Below are 15,316 nucleotides of genomic sequence, written 5' to 3'. Positions count from 1 at the left end.
TAATTTAAAAATAAAAATCGAACCTAATTTGGGATTTCTCTCTAACATCCGCATTCTTGAGAAAATAAATGTATGTATTTCAACCTAATCCAAATGTATAATTACAATATGATTATAATAAAAACTAGGTACTTACCAAATTAGAATGAGTTTTCCTTGTCCAAAATAGTCCAAAAGTCCAAAAATATAGGTATATGAAAACTATTTAAAAAGGCAGTATAACTATTAACTAACTTTTGTTTGTTGTTTCTTTTCACACAAATTTTAAAACGCAACAACCATAACTAATCTAACTACAGCTGTGCCACAGCCACCATATTGAATAATTTTTGACATGTCATTTGAACATCCAATCAGAACAAAGTTATAATGCGCATGCGCCCGGTCGCTAGGTTTTCCCATATAAAAATTTACCCTCTATCGCCGGTAAAGAAGTATAACTTCAAAAACCTACAATTTGAGGTACGATAAGTTTAATTTGGTTAATTGGTTATTGCAAAACAGCCTGCGAAAAGTCAAAAATGGCCGTTTTTTACAATTGCATTATTTATTGTACAAATAATTTTTTTATTTTTTAAAGCTTTAAAATGAAGATCTTCCAAATCCAAATACAAAAAAAAATTGTAAAGCCCGATTAACGAATTTGTTGCTTAGATATTATAAATTGTTTATCCCAAGAGGTCAAATGTCGAAGGCTATACCTTTTTGAGAAAAAATCCGTAGAGAGTTGGTGAAACGTCTAATCTACTTCTAAAGAGTTATATTTTCATATACTGATGTAAATAAATGCGTAAAACATTTTTAAATCTCTAATTTTTGGGTTTGAAAATAAGGGGGCAAATTTCGTTATAAACATTTAGAGCTGAAGCGGCATTGTACATCCTGTGAGTTTTTAACTTACAGATTATTGTTGCTGAAGATGAAACGAAGATTTATAAAAAATTAAAAAATTTCTACGACCAACTGAAGCCGAGATAATTTTTGGGTTTGAAAATAAGGGGGCAAATTTCGTTATAAACATTTAGAGCTGAAGTGGCCCTGTACATCCTATGAGTTTCTAACTTACAGATTATTGTTGCTGAAGACAAAACGAAGATTCAAAAAAAAAAAATAATAATTTTCTACAACCAACTGAAACCGAGATAATTGTTTTTTTTTTCTGAAGTCGTAGTGCCTTGATTTATAACAATTAAGAAATTATTTTACAGGCATTGACTAAAGAAAGACTTATATTATCTTAAAATAAAAATTATTATAAAATATAATTACATTTAATTATTAAAAATTATTTTTAAAATCGGTGCTTTTGCGAGCGGCCGAATTTTGCAAATCGCCCGGATCGCTTCAAATCCGCGCGGTCGGAAAATTTTTACGTAACTTGTATTAAATTTTGACAGAAAACAATTTAATAGTATTACCATTATAATATACAGTCTATTTACCTCTGTATTTGTTTTTCTTGATAAAGTTTTATATGTGAAATTCCATTAATGGAGAAATAATATTACAAAAATGATACATATATATGAAATATATAACTATTTTTTTAATTTTTTCATTGGTATATAAATATAATAATAATAATGTTACTTCTTACTATAATATACAATATAACATTTTTCTTCTTTTAGTGACTATTCTTGGATTTCACATATAAAAGTTTATCAAGAAAAACAGATACAGTGGTAAATAGACTGTATATTATAATGGTAATATTATTAAATTGTTTTCTGTCAAAATGTAATACAAGTAACGTAAAAAATTTTCCGAGCACGCGGATTTAAAGCAAGCCGGACGATTTGCAAAATTCGGCCGCTTGCAAAAGCACCGATTTAAAAAATAATTTTGAGTAATTAAGTGTAATTATATTTTATAATAATTTTTATTTTAAGATAACATAAGTCTTTCTTTAGTCAATGACTGTAAAATAATTTCTTAATTGTTATAAATAAAGGCACTACGATTTAAGAAAAAAAAAACCTTTATCTCGGCTTCAGTTAGTTCAAGAAAATTTTAATTTTTTTCAACGTAGAATGAAGTAAACACTTCTGTTGTATATAGGTTTAATTTTTTTATAAATCTTCATTTCGTCTTCAGCAACAATAATCGGTAAGTTAGAAACTCATAGGATATACAGGGCCGCTTCAGCTCTAAACGTTTGTAACGAAATTTACCCCCTTATTTTCAAACCCAAAAATTATCTCGGCTTCAGTTTGTCGTAAAATTTTTTTTTATAAATCTTCGTTTCATCATCAGCAACAATAATCTGTAAGTTAAAAACTCATAGGATGTACAGGGCCGCTTCAGCTCTAAATGTTTATAACGAAATTTGCCCCCTTATTTTCAAACCCAAAAATTAGAGGTTTAAAAACGTTTTACGCATTTATTTACGTGAGAATATGAAAATTTAACTCTTTAGAAGGATATTGGATGTTTCACCAACTCTCTACGATTTTTTTTTTCAAAAAGTTATAGCCTTCGACATTTGACCTCTTGGGATAAACAATTTATAATATCTAAGCAACAAATTGGTTAATCTGGCTTTACAATTTTTTTTTATGTTTGGAATTGAAAGATCTTCTTTTTAAAGCTTTAAAAATTAAAAAAACTATTTGTACAATAAATAATGCAATTGTAAAAACGGCCATTTTGGACATTTCGCAGGCTGTTTTGCAATAACTAATTAACGAAATTAAACTTACTATAGCTCAAATTGTAGGTTTTTTAATTTACTATAACTTTCTATTAAAAAGTTTTTCTCTAAAATCAATATCTTAAGCTACAAAATTAAAAATCATTAAAAATTGCAAATTTAACAAATGAAAATCGCAATAAAAAAAAGCGCACAATATTTTTGGTTACATTTTAGTAGAAGTTATTCCTGGCATCGTCCTTTACAACACCTGATAGGTTTCAAAAATTCCTGAATTATATTACGTTTTTTCACCCATAGCCTGGAGTAAAAGAATTAAAGGACGTTTATTAAATATCATTTAGTATTGAAATATCGAATTATCGTCCAGGACATGCTACTTTTTGGCTTGACGAGATTAGATTAGACGACATATTAATTTTATTTTTATCACCGAAAAATTGGAAATGTTTTAAAAGAAGAAATAAGCGTCTTTGCAGCTCCTAAAACGGGTTCTGGAATATTTTTTCTCCTAAACGAGATAACAACTTAAACATTAAGAAATAAAAACCCCTGGGAGGAATGTCTCTCGATGGAAAGTGTTTAGTTTGCCTACTTATTATTCGTCCTGTGCTTTCTTCTCTTGCGCCCTCCTGTCGTCATTTCCTCATCGCTTCATATTCTCAAATTCTGCACCTCACACAACGCAAGGAAAGACATTTTCGTATCATAGTAGCTCGTTTCGCATGCAAACTTTTTATTATAATTTGTTGGATTGTCATGTAAACGTGGAATTTAAGTGATATTATCAAGTTATCGTATATTTTATGAATTTGCGCCTGGACATCGGATATTTTGAAATAAGTAATTTCTAAATTTAATTAAAACAAATTCATTTTTAATAATGTTTAACAGTATTAATAAGAAGGTATTTGCAGTAAATCATTTTAATATAACTCACTGTTTGTTTGCCTACCAGCTTTACCTTTTTTGTTTAATACAGGCAGTTCCGTGATAACAAGATTATAAAACGATTTAAATTTTTGAAACATAATTTTATTTTATATTTATCTGCAAAATATTTTTGTTATAACCAGATGATTTATTACCTAGTATTAAATAATGTCTTTGGAATCAGTGACTTTTGAGAGATTATCATAAGAGTATATATTTATTAAACTTCTCTGTCTTGGTTAGTACTTGGTTGTTAAACCATTCGGCGAATCTGATACCTTAATTTAGCGATATTCGTAAACCGGTTGCAAATTCTAGTACCCTAATATCTTTGTCATAGCAGTACTTGTCATTAGAAAGAGTTTGTTTATCAATTGACAGCGAAAATGGCGAGGCGTGTTTTAGACCTAAATGAAGTAATATTTAATTTACAAGCTTATTTTACTGCTAGACAAGCCAATGGAAACCTTTGCGACCAGCTCAATTCGCACACAATCGTATTTATGATGAATTGCGTATTAGTGATACAAAATTCAAGTCAGTTGTAAAAAAATGAAAATAGTCAAGTAGAGGTTGTACTGTATAAACCTATGTATACCACAATCTAACACTAGAGATTTTTCAGACGGGGTTAAGTTTGAATCTCGAGACATTGTATATAATGGGTTACAAGAAAGAACATTTGAAATTCTCAGAGTATCTCTGGATAGTTTCTAAAGAGATTGGGTTTAGGTTCAAAATGGAAGAAAACAACAAAGCGTTGTGTAAAATATCTAGTGTCGTTTAAAAAAGAAATGAGTTTTTAAGAAAAAATAACAATTAATAGACAAGGCGAAAACGGCGCGTTCGAAGGGAAAAATATTCCCATGAGATTTTTTTGCATAATCACATTCGTGAGATATCCCAGAATAAGGTTCAAGAAGTCGCCCACGTAAAAAGTGGGCCAATTTTTTTTAACAATTTTTTTTTAATCAAATTGCAAGAATCAATATTTTTGGCCCGAACAATTTTTTCCTTAATTTTTTGGACCATTCTGGACAAAAAAGGTCTCTTATCATTTTTCTCTAAAGTTGATCGTTTTCGACTTATAAGCAATTTAAAATTGAAAAAAACGAAAAATGGCGATTTTCAAGGCTTAATAACTCGGTTAAAAGTTATTATTATGAAAGTCAATATATGACTAAATCAACGTTTAAAGCCCCCCCTACAAGATCCTGAAGAAATTTTTGTCATTATTTTATTACTAAGCTGTTATTTTTAAGTAACAATAATAAGCGTCATGCACGTGTGCGGCCGCTGTAAATTCTGAGTGCGAGAGAGAAGCCATTCCAGCAGTCCAATTGTGCATCTTACTCGCACTCACATTTACAGCGGCGTCAATACGATCTTAACCGCTCATTGTTATTAATTAAAAATAACAGCTTAGTAGCAAATTAATGACACAAGTTTCTTCAGTATCCTGTAGCGGTGACTTTAAACTTTGATTTAGTCACTTTCTGACTTTCATAATAATAATTTTTAACCGAGTTAATAAGTCTTAAAAATGGCCATTTTCGCGTTTTTCAAATTTTAAATTGCTTATAACTCGAAAAAGATCAACTTTAGAGAAAAATTACAAGAGACCTTTTTTGTCCAGAATGGTCCAAAAAAACCAAAAAAAAATTGTTGGGGCAAAAATATTGATTTTTGCAACTTGATTAAAAAAAAATTGTTAAAAAAAATTAGCCCACATTTCACGTGGGCGACTTCTTGAACCTTATTCTGGGATGTCTCACGAATGTGATTATGCAAAAATATCTCATGGGAATATTTTTCCCAACGAACCCGCCGTTTCCGCCTTGTCTATAAAGAACTTAACAAGCTTTATTTGTTAATTTAGATTAAACGTGAATTTTTTTATGCATGAAACAAAACGGATTTTGCAATGCGAGCGCATAAAATCCATAAAACTTGCCGATACTGAGGAAGAGATATAGGTATTATATTGCATACGAATGGAAAACATGGTTTTGTTGATGAAGTGGATCTTATGTTTTTTCATTAGATTCTTAATTGATATTTCGTGTACTTTTCCATATCTATTGATTTGTTTAATTTTAATTTATCTTATAAAAAATATTTGCTTTTTAAAAATAGATTAAGTGTTGTTTAGATAAGAAGAATATTAAGATAAAATTCAGATCATATCCATACACATCAGATAATTAAAATTATCATCCATATTGTTCGTGTTGTTGTTATGTGTAAAATATAAACAAGTGGTACTTTAGCAATTGATCTAAGAACTCATTTAGTATATAAAGTAATTTAGTGTTTATTTTTCTTATTTACGATCAGTCTCTATTAAAATATTGTACAAAAAATGAAATCAATTTTCATTATTACATTCTTTGCTTGCATTGGTAAGTCACAATTTATGAACTAAATTTTTAATTCTTATATGTTTTATTCTTGGGGGAACGGCAGTTTAACTTCTTTTTCATCGTCACACTGAATACCTTCCTGGTGAGTAAGCGCGTTGTCAGGAAGTAGAAGTGCTTTGATAGGCAGTTTTAATTTTGTCAATTTTTTTTATTTGGGAACAAATTTGTAAACGAACTATTCCCTGAACAAATATGTGTTCATCCACGCTGATTTCTTCGACCGATAATACACTGGGAGAGTTTCCACGTTTATGCCTCTCAAGTCGTGGAAAAAACTTTGGCCAAATGTAGAAGATAAGATTGACCAAGCAAACACAACAGCAGATGAGCCAAACAAGATTCTTGTTAACGAATATGATGACAATGCAGCTCTATTGCACGACCTTCAGCAACTACCGAACTGTGGTCTCATTGTTGAAGAAGATGTTTTGGAGTGGATCAAGCTTGAAAAGGAGCTACACAACCAGGTTTTGAACGACGACTAAATCGCCGAGTCTGGCACTCGAAGAAAATAATATAAGCCACGTTGAGAATAAAGCAGCTTTGACTGTATAAATGTTCTAGTGGATTCAGCTCAGCACTACAAGCGGGCCAATCCAAAACGATAATTCCGACTAGGATTTTTCTAAAATTGTAGAAAATTTTTTGGTTTATAAACAAATAGAGTATCTTGGTAACTATTAGGTTTAAATTAAAGTTATAAAACGGTGTTGTAGCAGATTCATCAAAAAAATGTATCTATATTTTTTTAGTGTTGTTCTGAAGCTATTTTCTTGTGGCATTTTTACAATTTTAACTATTTATAATGGGAAATAAGCCACAATATTATTAAAAAATGATTTTTATTAACGTTTCGACGCCCAAATCCGGTGCCGTTGTCAAAATACAAAATACTACTAACAGAACAAAAATGTTGTTGCTTAGTAAAAAAATTCTTCTAATAATTTATTTAATTTGACTCATCTATATCGGCAATTCAGATACATATTATACATTTTAAAGTAGAAGACTTTAAAATGATATTGCCAATATTTATGAGTTGCGTTCCTGGGACGACTTTACTGAAAGATAGTTCATTCGATTACATGAAATCAACCCCAACTCAAGAATATCCGTCACAAAAAAATCATACCATGTAATCTGTCTTTAAAAAGACAACCACATGCAACGGTGACATTAAAATTCTCGCGTTAGAAATCTCATAGTAAATCACGAGGGAAAACCAGGAAAAACCTCATGATATTATCCCGACATCGTAAGTATTTGGCCTTACATTTAAATTACTCTCAAAATTAATACCAAATTTTGACTTTACTATAATTTTGTTCAATTATAAATAATATCAATAATACATGGATATATAAGTAATATTAAAATGTAAAATATGTACTAACTCGACTATTGACTTACTAATTGTGGTATTTTCTTTCTATTGACTTCCTCTTTCAGTATGGGTATCCACATCCTACTGCATTCCACCGAGGAATTTGCGACAAAATTGGTTTCGTTTAGCATAATTAGAGCCGCTTCTTTGATTTTTTTCTTTTTACTATCTGTTTCTTTCAGGACTATACTTGAATCTCTCCACTGAACTCTATGTTCATTATCCCATGCGTGTTGACATATTTGAGATCTATCAAACTCTCTATTTTTAATATAAGATTGATGTTCACTTATTCTAACGTTTAATGGTCTTGATGTTTCACCTATATAAAACTGTTCGCATTCACAAGGTATTTTATAAATACAATTCTTTGTCCTTTCTTGTTCATTGTTAGGTTTAGTCTTAGATAGAATAGATCTCAATGTGATGTTTGTTTTGAATGTTGTTGAAATGTTGAATTTATTTCCTATTGTTTTAAGTTTCTCGGATAGTCCTTTTATGTATGGTATTGATATTTTCGTCGTATTATTTCTTGTGAATGTTGTAGAATCCCGTTCTATGTTGCTCTGTTCCATTCGATCCAATCTTGACAATTCCTTATTTATAAACGATAAAGGATAATCATTTTTTAATAAAACAGATGTTAAGAATTGTTTTTCTTCTAAAAATGAATTTTCGTTAGAACAAGTAATTTTGGCTTTCTCATATAAGGATTTTATGATTCCCTTTTTAATGTTGATGTTGTGATTTGATTTGTAATTGAGATATCTGTTGGTATGTGTTGGTTTTCTATACACTTGAGTCTCATATCCAGTATCCTTCTTTGAGACTAAAACATCGAGGAAAGGCAGGGTGTTATTATATTTCTTTTCCATTGTAAATTTTATTGTCTCTTCTTGATCGTTTATAATATTCAGGAATGTATCCAACAATTCTGATCTATGAGGCCATATTGAAAACACATCATCTACATATCTCCACCATACAGTGGGTTTTAAATTTTGTTTAGAAATGATATTAGTTTCGAAATCCTCCATAAATATATTAGCCAATAATGGAGATAAAGAGGAGCCCATTGCTAGACCAAAATTTTGTTTATAAAATTCAATATTTAGTTGAAAATAGGTATTATTAGTACATAATGTCAATAACTCCATTATAGCTGATACATTTAGTCTTGTCCTAGTTGTCAATGTATCATCATTCTCTAATTTCGTTTTGATTATGTTTAAAGTTTTATCTAATGGCACATTTGTAAATAAACTGTTTATGTCAAAACTTACTAAAATATTATTTGGATTAAACTCAATAGTTGATAATTTCTTTAAAAAATGTTTTGTATTTTTTATAAATGTGTCATCATTATTAGCAAATGGTTTTATAATGGATATTATTGAGTTGGGGTTGATTTCATGTAATCGAATGAACTATCTTTCAGTAAAGTCGTCCCAGGAACGCAACTCATAAATATTGGCAATATCATTTTAAAGTCTTCTACTTTAAAATGTATCATATTATGTATCTGAATTGCCGATATAAATGAGTCAAATTAAATAAATTATTAGAAGAATTTTTTTACTAAGCAACAACATTTTTGTTTATGTTAGTAGTATTTTGTATTTTGACAACGGCACCCGATTTGGGCATCGAAACGTTAATAAAAATCATTTTTTAATAATATTGTGGCTTATTTCCCATTATAAATAGTTAAAATATTTTTTTAGGTCTTGCAGTAACAGTTGCAATTCCAATGAACATAAAAGGTCCAGCTCCAGATTTGTAAGTATGAGGATTTATTTATAAAATATTTTTTCTTTAAATTTTTTATAAAATAGGTATAAATATAAGACCTGTGATTATTTTATTTCGTTAATCTGTTTATTTTATTTTTATTTTGCTAAACCTTGTGTATTTTTTAGAGATGATCCAAACTGTGTAGTCTGCTTTTCCGCTGGAAATTTTATTCAAGGATTTAAGAACTCAGGTGATTCCAAGGTAAGAACTTGTCAAACAGTGAGTAAAATTACACAGTGATTTTATCTACTATAGTCGATACGCTAATCTGAGACACAACTGTCTACACTACAATCACAATAAAAATGCACTATATAGAAATAAACAAACCAAGACATGTTGAATGTTCGAGAAGCACTCTTAAATCATGATTTTGAAGTGCTCCTTGTGCTTGTTTATTTTATTTCTAGTGCATCTTTATTGTGATTGTAATGTAGACAGTTGTGCCTCAGTTTAGCGAATCGGCTATACTAAAGCTTTGTTTGATAATTGACACCAGATATTTATCTAAAGATTTTTAATGTAGTGGTTTCTCGTTACCTTCTACATCCTTCTGCAGTTGACCACTTTTTTTATTCATACGCCTTTGGAGTCGATTTCTCAACTCCAGGAGAAAAGAGTGCCCTATCACTTACCAACTCATCTGCCCGTAGCCGTTAGTCAATAATTAAGAGATTACTTTATACCGACAATCACTCGGTCCCTATCTGCATTGGCAATCTACAGATAGATGTTGCCCATCTTCTACCACGTGGAGTTTGCAGATTTAGATCTATCTTTCATTAGAATTAAGACCTTTCGGCATTTCCTAATCCGTCCAGAGCTGTAGAAGAAAGTTACAATTTTTCCGGCCACGTTATGAATGGAGATGAACATGTGTTGCTACAAACCATTATGCAGGGAAAATAAAGGGAAAACGAAGTATTGGAAGAAAACGCATGGATGCATCTCCTGGCTCAACAATCTGACAAAGTGGTATACCTGCAGTTCCATTGACTTGTTTAGAGCTGCAATCTCAATAGTGAAAATAGCTGTGATGATTGCCAACCTCCCTAGAGGAGACGGTACCTAGTGAAGAAGAAAGCTATGTTTTATTTTCGACAAAATACTATAAAGCAATAACTTCATAGTACTTCTAAAAAATTTCACTCCGCTTTGATTCTAAATGTATTCCATTTATATTATTATCCAGCTTTTACATCCATTTAGTAGAGGAAAATATAGGTGATGACATATAATGAAGTCCAAGATAAAAAAGTAGCCACTGCAACTCTTCTACGGAATAACACAGTTCTATCTGCCTCAGGTGCCATTTTTAGATATGACTGTTCAAAGTTTCTGTGTTATGTATTTATTTTACTATCATCGCCACCTGTATGTGTTAACCATGTAAATTAAAAAAAATAATATATTTTCATTAACCGTAAAAGGTTACTTCAATAGTTAATACAAAGGAGTTCTGATTTGAGAAATGATTTAAGTTTATTTAATAAAGGTGTATCTGCCACATATACACTTGTTTAACAATTATAATATAATAAAACAACTTAAAGTTATTAACTTATTAACTTATAAATACCTTTAGTTCTTACAGATAGGAACTTGTGTACTTAGTTGACTGTTTTTTATGTCAGTTGAAACCTTGTTAACTTATCAACATTTAAAATTCTCTTAGATAGAACCTTGTAACTTACGTATTTAAGCCACATGTCACTAGATGGCGGTGCTAGTATCATATTAAGGTGAAGAACATAAAATAAAACCAAGTCACATGAAAATCTCAGCTTAGACAAAAATTGCAGATAGAAGCTTCTTATCCTGACGCAACGATTACTAATACAGGGAATATTAGAAAAATACAATACAGGGTGTACAGACATTCTACCGACAAACGAAGACAGGAAATTCAATTTAAGACATTTTAGCTCAGTTCATCTAGTCCAAAAATGCTTCCTAAATGAGCTACAACTCTTTGAAGAAAACGTCTTGTAATTAGTTTTTCTTAAATAACTCCAGAACGCTTCTATTTAGAAAAATGAAAAATTGGTACTCATATCTACCTTCCAGAGATAAATCGATTACTTTTATTGTGAATTTCTAGTACCGGTCATAGGCGTCCGTTTTGGGTAGGGCAACGGTTATTTATCGCATAACTTTTATGTATTTAACCTTAAAGCATTTTTGACGCTATATTATCAAATTGTAATATATTCTAGTACTAAAAGATACTCTTGCTTTAAGTCGGTAGGACACACTGTTTTCTAGAAAAATCGATTCTAAAATTTTTCGTTATTTGAATTTCCAAAAAAATTTAGAAAAAAAAAACATTTAGAAAAACGAAAACTGGTACGTCTATTTATATTCCAGAGATGAATCGATTTTATTAATTGTGAATTTCTAGTAACGGTCATATGCGTCCATTTCGGGTAGGGTAACGGTTATTTTATCGCATACCTTTTTTGTCTTTAATATTTAAGAATTTTTGACTTTAAATCATTAAATTATGATAAATTCTAGTACTACAAGTTACTCTTGCTTTAAGTTGGTAAAATACACCGATTTTTTTTTTGAAAAAAGTTTTCAATTTTTTTTAAATTCAAAGAATGTAAAATTTTCGAATAAATTTTTTCAGAAAAAGGTGTGTCCCACCGACTTATTTAAGAGTAACTTTTAGTACTAGAATAGGTACCTCACAATTTAATAATCCAGCCTCAAAAATGACTTAAAGATAAAGACAAAAAAGTGATGCGATAAAATACCCGTTTCTCTACCCAAAACGGACGCCTATGACCGGTACTAGAAATTTACAATGGATGAAATCGATTTATCTCTGGAAGATAAATATTCATACCAACTTTTGTGTTTCTAAATAAAAGCGTTCTTGAGGTATTTAAGAAAAACTAATTACAAGACTCTCTCTTCAAAGAGGTCTAGTTCCCTTAGGAAGCATTTTCAAACTATAACAACATTATAATAGAATAATTCAATACTAACATAATTAGAAATTAATTTTAAGTTAAATATTCTCACATATAAATAAACAGTAAATAAACCAAAAAAAGAAATTCCCTGAAGAACCAGAGGTTGTGCTCAGGGATAACATTATTCAAATATTAAACATTAACAATACAAAAACGCATAACAAATATTAAAAATTAACAATACATAACGCATAACAACTCATAATGCATAACAAATTTATATTATATATTAGTAGTTATATTATAAATTTAATTAAAGGTCGCATTCAAAATTTCAGTTCCAGTGTTCTTAATAAATTTTTTAAAAATGGATTTAATCATATTGAATGAGTTTATTTTTCTCAAATATATTTTATAAATTTCGGGTAAATAATTAAATATTTTAGGAATACAGTATGTGAAATTATGTTTACCAATTGATTTAAGATTACTAATAATTTTTACATAGTCATGAAGTTTTCTTCTAGTGTCATAATAATGATCTATCGATTTCAATATTTGTTTATTTTTGTATGTATACAAAATTGTGTTTAATAAATATAATTGTCTAATTTTAAAAACAACAGCTTGCTGATAAAGAAGTTCTGATGAATATAAACGAGTTTTTTTTAACATTATTTTTAAAAATCTCCTTTGAAGTATTTCGAGTTTAATCAAATGTGAGGAATGTGTTCCACCCCATGCTATAATGGCATATCTAAGACGTGATTCTATTAAGGAATAGTACACCATCTTTAAGTAAGATAAATCAAGACTGTTGCTGAGATATCTAAATCTGTATAGTATCATTCTTAGAGTTTTACATACCATATCAATATATATATATCCCATTTCAAGTGACAATCTATATAAACGCCTAAATATTTTATGTATTCTTTCCTATTTATTTTAATGTACGCCTTATTATAGTTTAGATTTAATTCCATGAATTCGGGTAAATTATTTTTATATATTGAAAATGGTATAAAGTAAGTTTTATCTGTATTAACTGTCAGTAGTTTCCTACCTAGCCAATCTAGAACCTTTACAGTTTCTGTTTCTGCCAAAGTTTTAAGTTCATTCCAAGAATTACTAGTGTAAAGTATAACTGTGTCGTCAGCAAAACAAATAATCTTTCCATTTATTTTCATTGCCGCTAGATCATTTATATATATTGAAAACAATAAAGGGCCTAAAACAGTACCTTGAGGCACACTACACTCAATGCTTCTTTCAGTACTAAGTTTGTTATTAATTTTGACAATTTGCAATCTATTTTTTAAATAACTTTGAAATAGTAAATATGGTATTCCTCTTATTCCAAGATCGTCCAAAGCACCTAATAACTGTTGATGACTAACAGTATCAAATGCTTTCGCTAAATCTAAAAATATTGCTAAAGTAGGAGAACCACTGTCCAGCATCTTATATAAATAATCAGTAGCAGATGTTATAGCATCTGAAGTGGAATATCCTTTTTTAAAACCAAATTGGTTGTAGAAAGCAGGTTAAACTTTTTAAGATATTGATTAACTCGTTCGGCTACTAGATGAATTGAGTTAATATCTCTTAAAATTATATGAGGATTTTCCTGTCTTTGTTTGTCGGTAGAGTTTCTGAAAATCCTGTATAAAAGCAACTATGATTAAATTATATTGATAACCAGAACAAAATTTGTTATTTGGAGGAAATTTTTGGATAAGAAGTATTTAATTAGAAAACATTAGGCTTTAATTGTCGTTTATTCTTATGCCAAGTACATTTGCCAAGTGTATTTCTTTAAACTCCTCTAGCACTCTAGGCCTACTTTTAAAATTATATCCAAATCCTTATTCTTTACCTTCCACCATTTTACTCGTGACCCAAGCTTTATTTAATGTATGTATTAGTGTTTTATATTTTGAGAACGATTTCCGAAGTGGAAATTGAAACATAAATTAACTTAACTTTAAAGTAATATTGTGGCTTATTCCTAATAAAAAAAAATTTACTGCACTAAGATGCTGCTACAAGAAAAGTTTTTCAAAACATTATATTTATATACACGGTGGGCAAAGGAAAAGAGTCCACCTCGATATTTCGCAGTATTTATTAGATTTTAAGCAAATGACGAGACAGGTCTATTTTTAATCTAAGGGGGACACATTTTTACGGTACATACATCTGTCATTTTTCAACCCTCTCCATTCCATTTTTCCCGCCCTTATTTTTAAATAGGGAATAGGGGTCGTGTGCCACCTCATTTGAAAGACTATTCAATTCTCTATTCAGTAATGTTAACATTAACATAATTATTGATACAGGGTGTCCAAGAAAAAATATTTTGAATTAAATTAATTGACACAGAAAGAAGAATGTATGCAATTTATTTAACTCAAAATACATTCTACTACTGACAGAAAACAGAGAAAAATGTTTATTTGACAAATAAATATTGTCTTTCGCTTAAATTCAAAATTCAACCTACCAAGAGGCAGATGGGTGGCAACTTGAACATTAAAATTAAGCGAAAAATAATGTTTATCTACCAAAAAACATTTTTTTCTTTTTTTGTGACAGCAGTAGAATGTATTTTTTTCTTCTTTTTGTGTCAATTAATTTCATTAGAATATTTTTTTCTTGGACAACCTGTATAAATAATTATGTTAATGTTTATATTACTAAATATAGAATCGAATAACCTTTTAAATGAGCTAAAACACGACCTCTATTCCCTATTTAAAAAATAAGGGGTGAGGGAAGTAGAAGGGAGGGGTTGACAAATGACAGATGTATGTACCGTAAAAATGTATCCCCACTAGATCAAAAATCGACCTGTTTCTTCATTTCGTTAAAATCTAATAAGTACTGCCAAATATCGAGGTGGACGACTCTTTGCTTTGGCCAATCTCTATATAAATTTTCTGGTCTTTCAATTGGTATGATATTTTTTATTTTGATTTTTCAGGAAGAAGCAAAACAACAAAGAAATTTTATCTGTAACCTGTTTAACACTGACGAGCTAATGCAAATCTGTATGAGCACTTATGAAGAGGACGTCGAATATATTTATGGAGTAACTGACCTCAGAACAGTAACTGAAATGTGCATAGACATGAACAAATGTAAAGCTAAACCAAATATCTAATTGTGTTTTTTAAATAAAAACATGTTTTTATTGTTTTATTTA

At 29.7% G+C, this 15,316-nt stretch overlaps 1 protein-coding gene across 1 annotated transcript; it reads left to right on the top strand.

Annotated features, from left to right (window-relative positions):
* The first annotated feature begins 5,750 nt into the window (after positions 1 to 5,750).
* LOC114329043 (uncharacterized) lies at positions 5,751 to 15,316 on the top strand. The gene is made up of 4 exons (XM_028278054.2): positions 5,751 to 5,988; positions 9,118 to 9,172; positions 9,313 to 9,388; positions 15,095 to 15,316. Exons 1-4 carry the CDS (start codon positions 5,949 to 5,951, stop codon positions 15,272 to 15,274), a joined length of 351 nt encoding a protein of 116 aa, XP_028133855.1. The 5' UTR covers positions 5,751 to 5,948; the 3' UTR covers positions 15,275 to 15,316.

Source organism: Diabrotica virgifera, chromosome 5, assembly GCF_917563875.1.
Source record: "Diabrotica virgifera virgifera chromosome 5, PGI_DIABVI_V3a".
NCBI classification, from domain to species: domain Eukaryota; kingdom Metazoa; phylum Arthropoda; class Insecta; order Coleoptera; family Chrysomelidae; genus Diabrotica; species Diabrotica virgifera.
This window is presented reverse-complemented; position numbering and strand designations above follow the sequence as displayed.

What these genes read in the sequence shown, in the direction of transcription:
- LOC114329043 (XM_028278054.2), top strand. Translation starts at nt 5,949, where the DNA reads ATGAAATCAATTTTCATTATTACATTCTTTGCTTGCATTG. An exon ending in AAAGGTCCAGCTCCAGATTT is followed by an intron (nt 9,173 to 9,312) that starts GTAAGTATGAGG and finishes TGTATTTTTTAG; the next exon opens with AGATGATCCAAACTGTGTAG. An exon ending in AGAACTCAGGTGATTCCAAG is followed by an intron (nt 9,389 to 15,094) that starts GTAAGAACTTGT and finishes TTGATTTTTCAG; the next exon opens with GAAGAAGCAAAACAACAAAG.